The sequence below is a fragment of the Pelodiscus sinensis genome, chromosome 2 (assembly GCF_052426305.1).
Source record: "Pelodiscus sinensis isolate ZL-2025 chromosome 2, ASM5242630v1, whole genome shotgun sequence".
Classification (NCBI taxonomy): domain Eukaryota; kingdom Metazoa; phylum Chordata; order Testudines; family Trionychidae; genus Pelodiscus; species Pelodiscus sinensis.
The window spans coordinates 117970523-117985629 of NC_143053.1; the positions used below are offsets into that span (position 1 = coordinate 117970523).

Genomic DNA, 15107 nt, shown 5'->3' on the forward strand with positions numbered 1-15107 from the left:
GGATCTGACTTATGTCGGATCCGCACTTACGAACGGGGTTTTCTCGCCCCGGAGCTCGCAGGCAGCGGGACCGCCCAGAGCGCAGTGGTCCCGCCACCTCGACCTCCGAGGCGAGAAAAGCTGCTCCGGGTGCCCCTGGTCTGCTGGGGACCGTCTCCAGCAGACCAGGGACACCTGGAGCAAAGCCAGGGAGGCGGAGGGGTCCCGCGCCTCTGAGGCTTTGCTCTGTCAAAGCCAGGGAGGCGCGGGATTCCGCCGCCGTTGCGGCTTTGCTCCCGGTGTCCCTGGTCTGCTGGGGGGGGGGGAGGGCACAGCTAGTGCGCCCCCCCCCCCAAGCAGACCAGGCTTTTGTTGTGGACCCTGGGGTAGAGCAGCTGGGTTGCTGCTGGGTTGGTCCTGCAGGGACCTACCTGGCAGCCCAGCTGTTCTGTCCCAGGCTCGAGATTCAGCCGCTGTTGAAACTGATCAGTGGCTGATTCCAGGAAGCTGGGGGCAGAGCAATTCTGCCTCCAGCTTCCTGTAGTCAGCCCCTGGTCAGTTTCAGCAGCAGTGGCTGAATCTGGAGCCAGTTCCGACTTACATACAAATTCAACTTAAGAACAAACCTATAGTCCCTATCTTGTACGTAACCCGGGGACTGCCTGTACCTGTTCCCTGTGTAACTAGTCTACATACTCTTAATTTTCAAGACGTGTGTAGGTATATAATAGGAATGTTAAATATCGGTTAATTGAATAGTCGATTAACCACATGAATTCTTATTGGTTACTTGACTATTCTATAGTCCCCAGGGGTGGGGCTGGCAGCCAGTGCACTCCGGTCCCTCTCCCGAGGAGCTCCCTGCCACTCCGCACTGCTGCCTTTGTATCAGAGGCAGCAGGATGGGGTGCCAGGTGGGAGCTGGTCTGCGAGGGGAGCCAGTTTAAAAAACAACTCCCCTTGCAAACCAGCTGCATGTTGCCCTGGCTGTTGCCTCTGATTCAGAGGCAGCAGCGTGGAATGGCAGCAGTCCCTGTCTAGGTGGGATCTGAGCTCCTGGACTTGGCACAAGCCAGAATGGAGACGGGCTGCCTGGCTTCTAATACACTTTAAATGCAGAGCCACAGCAGGCGTAGGTCCTGGACCCAGCACAAGCTGGGACTGAGCTGGGCTGCTGGCTAGCTTGCTAAAAAATTTACTGGTGGGGAAGGGAGGAATGAAAATGCATGTAGTTTGTATATGCTTTTGCTTATCGGTTAATCGAGTACAATATTACAGCCTTAGTATATAATGCAGGGGTGGCCAACCTATTCAACAAAGAGAGCCAAAGCAGCGGTGGAAAAAATGTGAAGAGCCGCTCCAGAACTGTCAAGAAAAAAAAAAGCCCGCCCCCAGAACAGAATTGACGAGCAAAAAAAAAAAAAAAAAAAAAAAATTTAAAGGAGGCTGCCCCTTTAAGACAGCCACCATCTTGGGCACCATTTTTAAAAGCCTGCAGCTCCAACCCAGAAAGCACAGGGAAGGACCCGGTAAACACAGGGAAGCTGGGGGAGGGACCGCGAGGGACATTTGGGGGGAACACTGGAGTGGCTTCGCAAGCCACACTTTTGGGGGGCAAGGGCTGCATGTGGCTCAAGAGCCACTGATTGGCCACAGCTGATATAATGCTTTGTGTATGTCATGCTAAATGTGTGAATACAGATCCCTGAGTTGCATGTATCTAGTTTATTTACAAATGTGCTAAAAATTAGGCCTCATAACTTTTTTTTAAACTTTGGAAAATAGTTACAATTAATCTTTGAGAGCATGTCTATTAATTAGCTTAATTTACTACAAAACACATAAAGTAAGGCACTAAACACGGATTACTTTAGATTTGTCACTACCTTTCTCCCTATTTAAAATTATAATAATATAGTTAGAATTTCAAAGCAAATTAATCCAGGGGGGATGAAGAATTAGCCAGGGGAAAGGGACATACAGACAGATGTTGTAACTGTCCTATAGAACCTTTCTTAATTTTTTTTTAAAGTTAGCCTCCAGCTGTTATGGGTTTAAAGGAAATTTTCAAATCATGACCCAAGTGTAACCAATGTGGTTGTATCTGACTGAGTTTCCATACAGTCTGAAACAATGGATCTGAAAAGTATGAACATCTCAGTGGCGACTAACTCTGATGTCAATGAATATACATTATAAGTCAGTGATTAATATACAAATTAAGGACACATTTGAAAATATAATCTAATTTCATTCAAATTATAAAAGAGGAGTAGGCATTTAGCAATAGCTAACAGAGGGCACAATTAGTTTTGTATTCCCACAGAGGGCTGTTTTCCAATGTTTGTGTGAAACACTGTCCTTTTGGTTAAGGATCCTTAAGTGAGATGCCTAAAATACACAGAGAAAGAGGGAGAATGGGGAGACAGATAGAAATAAAAAGGCAGTTACTTAGTGCAGAGACTCAAATGGATTATGTAGGGCATGGTCACCAACTTGCGTCAAATGTTGCTATGCACCCCAAGGGTTGCAGTCCTACAGACCTTAATATGATGTAGACAGTGCTATGTCAATGGGAAGGCTTCTCCTGTCAATCTAGCTATAGCACCTCAGGGAGGTGAAGTACTTATGCTGATGCGAGAAGCTCTCCCAGCGGAGTAGATAATGGCTTCAGTGAGCCCCCCAGTGACGCATCTCTACCAGTGCAGCTGAACTGCTGCAGTGCTGTAAGCGCAGACAAGCCCTAGGACGCTTTAGTAAAGCACTAGTTTTCCAAGACTGTCTTAAAAGTTAATTTCAGACAGGATTACAGAGGGATCATCCATGCATGACTGTGGGTAATGCTTCATTTATAATGAAAGAGGTGCACAAATTAAGCTCTAGTGGGGTAGCCAGTGACTGGTGGCTGGCCACATGGTTATGAAATCAGTGCATCGGCACAGAAGTAAGAATGGCATAGTATGGGGTAATGCAACCCTTACTTTCGCACTGCTGTGGGCAACAATGTAGCTTTCACAGCTGGGTGGCCAGAGAGCAGTGACTGCTGGCTGGGAGGCCATAGGTGCCAGGGCTATGAACTGCCAAGCCTAGAGGCACAAATTAAGCACTGTCTATGGATACTGGGTGTTTATAACCCTTATTATTATGGAATAATGGTTTGGAACACTGATTGTTCCAAGCCACATTCTGCTGTGTCAGCTGGGCCTCTTGCTGTTCACACCACCACTCAAGAGTGCACATGTTGAAAAAAAAATCCCTGTGAGCATTGTGTTAAATGGGGCAGAGTCAAGTTAGCAAGAAGAAAAAACATTGTGGCCAGACCGCAAGAGGAAGTAGTAGCTTCCTTGTAGTACAATTGTGTGCTAGCACTCTCCCAGGCTGTGATTCAAAGGGAAACTGCCCCTTCTCAGCCTTGAGTGTAATTCTACAGCAATGCAGAAGAGGCTGATCTGCTTTCAGCTAGAGGCTTGTTTAAGGCATCTGACCAACATTTTAAAGCAAAAATAAACTTAAGGATTTGAGGTAGTGGAGGAGAGAAAAAACAATAAAAGCAGCCAGTGGGGGTAAGGGACAAGAGTTGTCAACTTTCCCGACTCGAAGGTTCGGACACTAGGCAATGGCATCTGGTCAGGAAAATTGGCAACCCTGTAAGGGGGGAAAGTGCTGCAACAGTCTGTAGACCATCACAATCTCTTCAGTCACTTTCTGCTCTTAAAACTAAATTGGGAACCATTCCACAGTCTGGCTATGTCTACACTCGCGGCTTTTTGCGCAAGTAATATGCAAATGAGGCTAAGTGTGGAATATTGCCGATCCTCATTTGCATGCCTGTCAAGTAATAGGTGTAACGGCATTGCGCAAGAGGGTTTTTCTTGCGCAAGAAGGGGCAGTGTAGACGCTCCTTCTTGCGCATGAGCCAATTCTGAAAAAAACGATGGCTCATTAGGTATGCAAATGAGGCTCGGCGATATTCCACGGTTAGCTTCATTTGCATATTACTCGCGCAAGAAGCCGCGAGTGTAGACATAGCCTCTGAGTTTTATACCATGCTGGAAGAATGTGGGTATTTGTAAAGTAGCTGGTCCACATAAGAGGTTTACAATATTACTACCACTTGCAGCTTACTGGACTGATGGCCTGACCCCCAAATCCACTAAAATCAATGGGATTTTTTGCATTAAATGCAGTGGACTTGACCTCAAATACTTAGTTCTTCAGTTCAAGGAACAGAGACTCACCTTCTTCATGGTGTAACTCTGGGGTTTAAACCCAGCTGATGACCAGAACAGTATTATTTAAAATAATACATTGTTTTCTTGCTACTCCTAACTGGACATTTCCTGGTAAGTGCCTGATTATGTTTTTCATTTGCATGCTTTAAAAAAATGTGCCACCCAGTTGAATTCTTGCTCTCATTTAAGCACACAAAGGTTTATTTGCTTTTAAGGAACTCATATGGAAATTATTGAAATTCCCAGGAAATGGAGAACTGCATTATAAAACTGATGCAATGCTTTATAAAGATTAACTTTTGAGGAAAAATAAAAACCTTACCTGAAAGTCCAACTGGTGCCCGCACTGTCTAAACAGAAAACTTTTCTTCCAAAAATGTTAAACATTACATAGTCTATCTTTTCATCTGTTGATCTCAAAATTGCTTCACAAAGGAGATCAGTATCATCATACCCATTTTACAAATTGGGCATTGAGTAAGGAAATGACTAACCCAAAGTCACACATGATATCTGGCAAACTGGGGACTTGAATTTGAGTCCAAATCCAGTGTTTTTTCTACTAGGCAACACTGCCTCCCTTTAAAAAAATAGAAGTTCTTTACAACTACCAAAGAGGCAGAGAAGTATAATGTAGAGATCACAACAATGCAACCCAGCAATGCTTCACATAGATATAGCATATAATAATAATAATAGTTCAAGATAGGTAGCAAAGATGAATTCCCTATACAGACCATGCAATATTTCACTAATGCAAGTTGCTAATAACAGATTTAACTTCCTTAATAACCATCATTTACTCTTAGCCCTAATGTAGAAGACATTCTCCATAATCATTTGGTGAGTTCACTACTGCACACTTTATATTCATCCTGAAAATATTCTCTGCACCAAAGCGCCATTTACTCAAAGATTTTTTTATACTACTCTGGCAATGTAAAAAAGGCCTCAAAAGGTGTGCAGATGTAAGGCCCATTTACAATGCCAGTGATGTAAAGGGACCTTTTATTGTAAATGAGAATCAAGCCCCCTTCGCTTTCCAACTTACTCCATGCGCTGGGGTCCCGTGTACACTGTTTTTAATACCACAAGCCCATATTTCTTGTGATAACATAAAGAAACCATTCCAAATCCTCCAGCATCTAGTTCTTCCTTTTGCAGCAAGTCCTGTGTGTTCATATGAATATCTTCCAGTGACATGTTTGTAGCCTCCAAGAGTTTAGGGTTTACAAAAATATAATCCTCCTGGATCTATAACATGAAGAGAGAATAAAAATGAAGTGTCATCATCCAACATTCATCTGTCACAATAAATGATGATCAAATTATGCAGGTAGGCCCAGATCCTCAAAGGTACAACATTTTGATGCCTAACTCTCACTGAAATCAATGAGAGTTAAGTGCCTAAGTATCTTTGAGGATCCAGGCTCCATGGCACTCTGTACCTCAAATCAACACCCTGGAATCCTTGTATTCACCACTGTCATATAATTATTGTGATGGCGTGTGGTCACAGAAGACCCCTTGGAATTGTTCCCCAGTGTGCTGATCATGCCATTGACACCCTTGCTCTCTGGGGCTCCCCACCATCCTGTTCTGATGTGTCAGAGCCTCTGGTCTCCCAGAGACAACGTACAGAGTTGGTGTTACTCCCCTTCCTCCTCCTCCCCCTCCCCCCGAATAGTAACGCAGACTCTGAACTACTTCAGTTCTGGGAGAATGCACTTCTAGGTCACAGAATCCAGGAAACTAACCTCCTAAAGGGATGAAAATCTCAAATAAATCTGTCTCTCTCTGTGTAAATGTTTTACACAAGGAAAACTCAGGAGGGTGTTCGCCTCTTTAGCAATGAGAGATATGCACACTCGTCATTCCCCCAGATAACAATTATTTACACTGGGCTTGATAGTAAATAAAAGTGTTTTTATTAAGAACAAATAGTAGTATTTAAGTGATTACAAGTGATAATCAAATCAAAGTAAGTTACTAAGTTAAAATGAAAAGAAAATGCACAGTGCTAATTCACTAAAAAAAAAATATTGCAAGCAGATCCTTACCCTAAAAAGCTGTTCTTATTTCTGCCACTATCTTCAGGTCAGAGACAACCTCTTTTATCCTGATGTGGGTCCCCAGTCTTTTACATCCTTTCAGAGTTTTCCAGACCAGCTGAAGACAAAGGGCTGATAGTTTCCCGTTGCCTAAATAGCCTTTCCTCTATTGTTCTACATCCCCTTTCCATGGAAAACTACCAGGGTCAACATAGAATCCCAGTACCAGGTGGCATGGTCACATGTCTTACTTGTCCAGTCACCTTTGGATTTACTGGATAAACAAGGCTGTTTACACATTGTTAAGTTGATCACCAACTTGTTAAGGCTGGGAGGAGAGGCACCAGTAAAGGCTCTCATTGCACATTTAAAAACTATAAACAGTCTCATACTTCATCTTTCTAACTTTACATACAAGAATGATACATGCACCAAAATAGGATATACAATTCCAGAAAGCTGTAACACAAAATTCACAAGTTACTTGAGGTATTTTGTTTAAAGCATCTTTGAGTTATGAATATTTATATTCATAAGCCAAACTTCATAAAGCATGGGAGAAGGGGACCATCAGAATTACAATATGTTTTGTATAGAGTATGCTGCCTGGCAAGGTATAATTTAAAGATCTTGATCTACTGAACATTAATATCCTATTGGATTGCATGTGCTATCATTGTATGTGAAGTTATGAAGTTCTGCTATGTGTGTGATACTCAAATATGTCAAAAGGCCAAGTACACCCACAACCAGCCTTTCAGGTACTCCATCAAAGGGAATCTACTATTCCAATAACTGTACACAATAGAGATTTCTGAGAGAGAGCATGTAGAGAATGTAAAATGCTTGGCCAGCTCTCCCCATTCCCCCCCAGCACATCCTCCCTCATTTCCACCTCCTCCCTCCCAGCGCCTCCTACCCATGCAGTCAGCTGTTTTGTAATGTGCAGAAAGTTCTGGGAGAAAGCAGGGAGGTGCTAGGATGGTGTATGCTTAGGAGAGGGTAGGAAGAGGCTGGTTGGCATGAGAATGTAGGGGAAGAAGGGGAGAGGGCAGGACCTGGGACAGAGTGGGTGGTTGAGCATTCGCCCAAGGAAACCATTACTTATGAAAAAACTATGAAGAAGGGAAGTAACATCATAACTCAATCACAAAAGTGAAAAACACAGAGACCTGGGAGTTGGGCAGGAATGGAAGAAGGAAAAACAGCAAAATGGAGACAATGGATTTCAGGAAGGCAGATTTTGGTAAACGCAGAGAGCTGGTAGGTAAGGTCCCATGGGAAGCAAGACTAAGAGGAAAAACAACTGAAGAGAGTTGGCTGTTTTTCAAAGGAACATTATTAAGGGCTCAAAAGCAACCTATTCTGCTGCGTAGGAAAGATAGAAAGTATAGCAAAAGACTGCCTTGGCTTAACCAGGAGATCTTGTATGATCGTAAAATAAAAAAGAAGTCATATAAAAAGTGGAAAACTAGGACAAATTACAAAGGATGAATATAGGCAAACAATACAGGTATGCAGGGGCAAGATTAGAAAGGCAAAGGCACAAAATGAGCTCAAACTAGCTACAGACATAAAGGGTAACAAGAAGACATTCTATAAATACATTAGAAGCAAGAGGAAGACCAAGGACAGGGTAGGCCCATTGCTCACTGAGGAGGGAGGGAAAAGTAACAGGAAACTTGGAAATGGCAGAGGTGCTTAATGACTTCTTTGTTTCGGTCTTCACCAAGAAGTCTGATGAAGGAATGTCTAACATAGTGAATGCTAGTGGGAATGGGGTAGGTTTAGAAGATAAAATAAAAAAAGAACAAGATAAAAATTACTTTGAAAAATTAGATGTCTGCAAGTCACCAGGGCCTGATGAAATGCATCCTAGTTTACACTCAAGGAGCTGATAGAGGAGATTTCTTTAGCTATCATCTTTGAAAAATCATGGAAGTCGGGAGAGATACCAGAAGACTGGAAAAGGGAAAATACAGTGCCCATCTATAAAAAGCGAAATAAGAACAACTCAGAAAACTACAGACCAGTCAAAACAAAAAACAGGACTGTGTAGTACTTTAAAGACTAACAAGATGGTTTAATAGGTGATGAGTTTTCGTGGGCCAGACCCACTTCCTCAGATCTCACACACAGAGAATGGGAAGCGACTGTCTAAGAAGGAGTACTGCAGAAAGGGATCTAGGGGTGATAGAGGACCACAAGCTAAATATGAGTCAACAGTATGATGCTATAGCAAAAAAAGAGAATAAGGAAAAGTTATTTAATTGTTGCCCTAATATAAGATCTAGGGGTTACCAAATGAAATTAATATATAGCAGGTTTAAAAAAAACAAAAGGAAGCATTTTTTCAAACACCGTACAACCAACCTGTGGAACTCCTTGCTAGAAGATGCTGTGAAAACCAGGACTTTAATAGGGTTCCAAAATGAACTAGATAAATTCATGGTAGACAGGTTCATCAATGGCTATTAGCCAAGATGGGTAGGACTGATGTTCCTAGCTTCTGTTTGCCAGAGGCTGGGAATCGGTGATAAGAGAGGGACCACTTGATGAATACCTGTTCTATTTATTCCCTCTGGGGCACCTGGTATTAGTCACAGTTCAAAGACAGGATACTGGGCTAGATGGACCCTTGGTCTGACTCAGTATGGCTGTTCTTATGTTCATCGAACCCCTGGATTTTGTTTGGTAGAAAAGAGTAAATAACCCTTTCTTCATTTTCTCCACATCATCTAGATTTGTAAAATCATGAATTATAACCTTCTCTCTTTAGTTGTCCCTTTTGCTAAGATAAACAGCCCTAATCCTTTTCGGGGTCTCCTCATATGGAAGCCATGCCATGTCCTTGATCATCTTTGTTGTCTGCCTCTGAACTTTTTCCAATTCCACAATATCCTTTTGAGATGGGGCAACCAGAACTGGACACAGTGGATCACACCATAGATTTCCTGTTTCTAACAGTTCCTAACATTGATAGCTTTTGTTACTGCTGCTGAGTATGAAGCTGCAGTTTTCCGAGAACTATTTGCAAGCTTTGAGGTTAGTTCTAGTTTAACCTCGGCACTAGGGAAGTTAGATAGTGGGTATTTGAATAATCACATGAAATCTTTGCAGTGACACGGCTATTGTCCCTGGAAACGGAGCTGGCAGTGTACTCCTGGGAGCCCCCTGTCCATCTCATGCTGCTGCCTCTGATACAAAGAGCTCCCCTTGTGGACCAGCTGCCCGCTGCCACATGCTGCAGTGCAGAGTGGCAACAGCCCCTGTCCATTGGGGGGTTCAAGCAGCAGCCGTGACAGAGGCAGCAGTGCGGTGGGGTGGCAGCACTGGCTCCTGCTGCCTCTTGTACATAGTAGTCGACAAGATTAACTGAAAAGTTGAGGCTTATTGGTTAATTGTCTAGTCGACTACTTGCTAACATCCCTACTGGGCACTACCATTATTTATATCCGAAAAGGACTACTGTAAATTACTCTGGATTAACGCTTTGTCCTTTTCATATTTGTTCATTTTTTTTAATTGTATCCTTTGGTATATATGGTTGTGACTACTTTCTTCCACTATTTGATCTGAGGAAGTGGGTCTGGCCCACGAAAGCTCATCATCTAATAAACCATCTTGTTAGTCTTTAAAGTGCTACATTGTCCTGCATTTTGCTCCAGTACTACAGACTCCTCAGTATAAACTAGGAGAAGTATACTAGTATAACTAGACAAGTATAAACTACCCAAATAAAAACTAGACAATATGTAGTCCATTGACTTCAGTGTGAGTAAAGGCGTCAGAATCTGATGCTCTACTGATTGGACTTTTTTTTCTGATATGTAACTTTGTTAAAGTACATATTGCAACAATCCTGAATGAAACTGTAAAAGTGAAATACAAGTAGGGGCCAACACCAACTATAGACAAATTCTGCCAAATGCTAAGAACTTCTTACAATGGTAGTCAAGGGCACTCTGTCTCATGAAAGATACTTAACACCTTTGGGGATTACATATGCTCAGATCCTAAAAGGCATGTTGAAACTTATTTTCAATTTATTTAAATAGGAGTTAGACACCTAAATACCTGTTTTAACAATGTGGATTTAAATTAAACTTTTGCCAGCATTTAAATGGGAATATGAATTTTAACCCTAGGAAGCAAAGTCCCATGAGAAATAAATGAGTTACATAACCCCTCCCAACTACCAAATCCTATAATACTTCCTAAGGTTGACACACACATTTAAGGTTACTCCTGAGGGGATTCTGTATGGCTGCATGCCTGCAGAAAATGCATCCCCCAATTCATGTGCTTTCCTTCAAAAAATGTCAGGCAGCTGCTTGGAAGAGGGGGCACGAAGGACAAGGGAGCAAAATTAGAAGTGCCAAGCCACAAAATGACATCACACAGGCTAGAGACATGAAGGATAACAATAAAACATTCTACAACTACATTAGAAGCAAGAGAAAGACCAAGAAGGACAGGGTAGGATCATTATTCAATCAATGAAGAGGGCAAAATAATAACAGAAAATGTGGAAATAGCAGAAGTGCTTCATGATTTCTTTATTTTGGTTTTCACCAAAAAGGTTGGTGGTATTTGAACACTAGAGAATATAAAGCTTATACAGGTTCAACCTTCCTAGTTCAGCACCCTCAGGACCTGATCAGTTCTCAACCAGTGAACTTTCCAGACCATAGGAAGTCAATGCTGTCTAGAAGCATTACCAGCACTTCCACTGCTTACTGGGCTGGTAGAGGACATTTAGGGGGTAAATTAGAGCTAAATAATAACACAGATCTAGGATTTGTGGCTCTAAATAAAATTTATAGGACCGTGGAAAACACCCATGAAAAGTGGACATCCAGCTAACTAAAATCATTCCAGAGCATGGATGTTTCCAGACTAGAGAGGGTCAACCTGTACTGCAAAGACTGCAGTGCAGCTAGCTTAGCTCCTGGAGAGCCAGCTACTCCTTGAGCCAGCTGACCCCACTCCCAAGTAGCCCCCTGCCTCTCTGCACTGCTGACTCTGTATCAGAGGCAGCATCGTGGGGTCCCAGGAAGGAGCTGCTCTGCAAGGGGAGCCTGTTTAAAAACCAGCTCCCCTCATGGACCTGCTGACTGTTGCCCTGTGCTGCTGCCTGTGTGTCAGAGGCAGCAGTCTCTGTCCAGGGCGGGGAGAGAGGGGCTGAGTACTCAGACCGGACACAAGCCAGATCTGAGCCAGGCTGCCTGCCCCCCGGTTCCTAATACACTTTAAATGCAAAGCCGCAGGGGTAGTAGATCCTGGACCCAGGGCGAGCGAGGACTGAGCCAAGTTGCTAGCCAGCCTGCTAAAAATTTACTGGCAAAGAGGGGGAGGTGAAATGCGTGTAGTCTATAGCATTAACCTATAAACTTTTGCTTATTGGTTGATCGACTACATTATTACATCCTTAGGACAGATGTAGACAAATTGAAAAATGTGCAAAGAGCAACAACAAGTATTAAAAGTCAAGAAAATGTGGCCTATGAGGGCAGATTGAAATAAATGTGTTTGTTTAGTCAGGAAAAGACTGAGAGGAGACATACGTTTTCAAGTACAGTACCTAAAAGTTACAAGGAAGAGGGAGAAAAATTATTCTTCTTAACCTCTAATGATAGGACAAGAAGCAAGGGGCTTGAATTGCAGGAAGGGAGATTTAGGCAAGATGTTAGGAAAAAGTTTCTGGCGCTAGGAAAAAATGTAAACCCTAGGGATGTAAGAATTTAACCAGTTTAACTCCCAGCCAATTGATTACACAATTAGTGGGTTTGATTTTTTTTTTAATTTTTACATCCCAATTAAGCACTGGAATAAATTGCCTAGGGAGGGTGTGGAATCTCCATCATTGGAGACTTTTAAGAGCAGGTCAGATAAACACCTGTCAGATGGTGCTTGGAGATGCCATAAATTCAAGAGACTTGACTTGATGACCTCTTGAGGTCCCTTCCAGTCCTATGATTATGTGACCATGGGTGCAGTTTTTATGGGGGGGGTCGCCCCTCCCCCAACAGAGGTGGCACAAAGGGTTACCTGCCACTGCCACCCTATTTCTGCAAATGGGGAGCTAGGACCCAGCTGAAGGAGACAGCATCTGGCCTCTGCTGAGTGTCTGCAGCAAAACACCATATTTTGGGTCCTAGTACCACACATGCTCCCCTTCTCTGTGTCAAGAGCTTTCCTGTTTCTGTGCAACAGGGAGTGCCCATGGAGGGGCTGGGTTTGGAAGTGTGGAAGAAATGAGAAAAGGCGGGATTAGACAGGGTGGGAAGAGGCAGTGGGTAAGGAAGGGGGTAGAATAGGGCAGGGGGAGGGAAATGTGGGAACAAAGGGCAGAAGATGAATAAGTAAAGGGAATAGGGAATTATGGGGGGAAGTACGAGCCTGGTATGCAGTGTCCCCCTCAGCAGCTGTTGTCCTCCTCCCATTAAGCAGGCACATTGAACCTTCATCCTGTCACACCCTTACCACAAGAAGTAATGTTGCGTAACTAAGATTATTTTCTCATTAGCCTTGTTCCTTGTTTTACCATTCAGAAGTTGTCCCCCTCTCACAGTCTGAACTCTACTGAACTCCCCCCTCCCCCCCCCCCACGCCCTCAGATGACACCTACAAAGTCCTCAGAGAGACTCTGACTGGTGCTATGGTCAGTTTTCTATTAGGATGAAGTTGGGATGTAAAATCCCATTTAATAGGTTAAACAATGAAAGGGGGAGGAGGGAGGCTCCACAGCACTGTCACTGCGTTCTGCCCCTGTCCTTCAGGAGAGTAACCATCTTTTTAGGCTTTGGATGTCACTACATCATTAGCACCTTGCACCCATTTCGATGAACGCGGGCCCCCTCTTTTTTTTTATTATCAAAACTGAGGTGGGTGTGCACATAACAAGTACCACAAGAGTGGAGGGCAGGAGGTGAAAATTCTCACTACTTCCCCTTTGGGCATGGGAACGGGGCATGGAAATCCCCCCCCCCTGCTCTCCCGACCCCTGAGGATGAGCAGCAGTGGGGGCTCCCCACCTCGGGCTGCGGGTGGGACAGTGGGAGGAGAGGAGATAAAAGCCCCTCTCCCGCCTTGTGGAGCCACAGAGATCGTCCCGCAAGGAAGCAGAGGAGGAGGCAGCCCAATGGAGGAAATCCACGCGTCACTGCCCGCTGTAAGGGCAGGTAGCAAAGGTAGCAAGTCCTGAGCAGTAGCACCGCATTTCATGTATGCAGGACAGAAACCGCAAGGTCGCAACAACGGAGAGTTTCACTTTCTGTCGTCGCCCCGGCAACTCCCAAATCGCATTGCACCGTCACTAGCGCAGAACGCCCCTGCCCTGTCCCGGGACATGGGGACTCACCACGCGCACACGCCTTTCCCTGCACAGCAGCCCAGGGCGGAGCCCTTCCCGGGCCAGGTAACTGTCTTAAAGAGACCGGGTCCTCGCCTACAACCCCGCTTCCCACGGATCGCATCCAGCCCGGGAAAGGCCGGTGTTAAAGCGTGAGACACAGCGCGCAGGAGGGGAGCGGTGGGGTGTGTGTGTGTGTGTGTGTGGGGGGGGGGGTGTTCTACCTTAGTCCTTCAGCTGGGAGTTGCTGGGTCGGTGTGTTAAAGCCCGCAGCGCAGCACACCAAAGAAAGCGCATGAATCAAGGGCTCAGGATACAACAGTGTCTGAAACATACAGGAGCCCGATGTGTGTTTGCAAGAGCGAAAGTTTATGTGACCATTAGGAAAGCTAGTTACCGTATGCTAGGGGGGCAGAAATGCACCGGGAACTGGAGCAGGAAGAGGAAACACGGAAGGCTCGTTCCACCATTAGAATTTGCTAAGAGATTGCAAAAAATCCGGCCTTTACAACATGGTGCTGAAACTGAAACTAACTCTCACCCTCCGGCAATAATAAGGGAAGTTTTAGTGGAAAACGACAATCGAAGAGTCCTACGTTCCCCCTTCTCTCCAACGTCAGGTCCCCAAAAGGCCTTGATCTTAATATAATGAAATATTGCACAGCGTGTCTATTCAAACGCGAAGGAAAAATAAAAGGACCCGAGTTCCAGGCAGGCCTACGTGCAGCTCCTGTGAACTTTTTAAAAAGAAAACTAAAGCAAACAAGCGGAAACATCGCTAGTCTCTTCTTAAAGGCGCAAAGAATGAAAGTGCCCTTACCTGTCACTTCACAAAGCTCTGGCCCCGGCCCCGGCCCCAGGAAGCTCCAGCCACTATAGTCTGGCTTCAGTTCTTTTACTAACTCTAAAGTTGGGTTGGTTCTTCTCTCGGGCCCGCCTCCACCTTGCTGTGGGAGGAGTCATGAAAAACTAGCTCCTGTACAAACTCATGGAAAGCAGTACTACTTTTAGCTTCAAAGCTAGCTTCACAAGTTTGGCCCTGGTTTACAAACTGAGTAGCCACATTGAAGTCAGTGTGTGACGCTGTATGGAATTTGGGGGACAGGAGGATATTATGAAATCTGTAGAACAGTGTTTCCCAATTTTATTTGGCCACGGAACCCTTTTAAACGCCAAAGAATTTAGCGGAACCCTTAATAACAGCAACTTGTTTGACAGCTGAAGTTTCGATTTTGTCCAACGCAGCGCTAGTATATTCGTATTCAGTCACCCACGTGATCCATGCTCCCTGAGAGTGAGTACGGGGATTTACGGTGGTATATAACAGGCGAGTGCACCACTGACTGGCAGCACAGCGCTGAGTAGTGATATCATCGTCCCCACTCTCCGGCTAAGCTGGCATTATACAGAGACACTTATCATGGCAAACACAAATGAAAATTGTTTTAAATGAAATTCATAAATGCTTAAATATATATTTTTTTTAAAAAA

General features: G+C 44.3%; 1 protein-coding gene across 5 annotated transcripts in view; it reads right to left on the minus strand.

The window, feature by feature from the left end:
* The window catches only part of RIPK1 (receptor interacting serine/threonine kinase 1), a 48442-nt gene extending 33869 nt beyond the window's left edge, over positions 1–14573 (minus strand). For 2 of the 5 annotated variants that reach the window (XM_075921325.2, XM_014581440.4), the window contains exons 1-2: positions 14437–14573; positions 5263–5465 (exon numbers count right to left, since the gene is read on the minus strand). In XM_075921325.2, the coding sequence (XP_075777440.2) occupies positions 5263–5414 (152 nt within the window). In that variant the 5' untranslated portion in view covers positions 5415–5465; positions 14437–14573. Of the gene's footprint in view, positions 1–5262; positions 5466–6271; positions 6790–13840; positions 14410–14436 lie in introns of those variants that run through there. The other 3 variants (XM_075921324.2, XM_014581443.4, XM_014581441.4) reach the window with 3 other exon arrangements.
* Between the last annotated feature and the right edge of the window lie 534 nt (positions 14574–15107).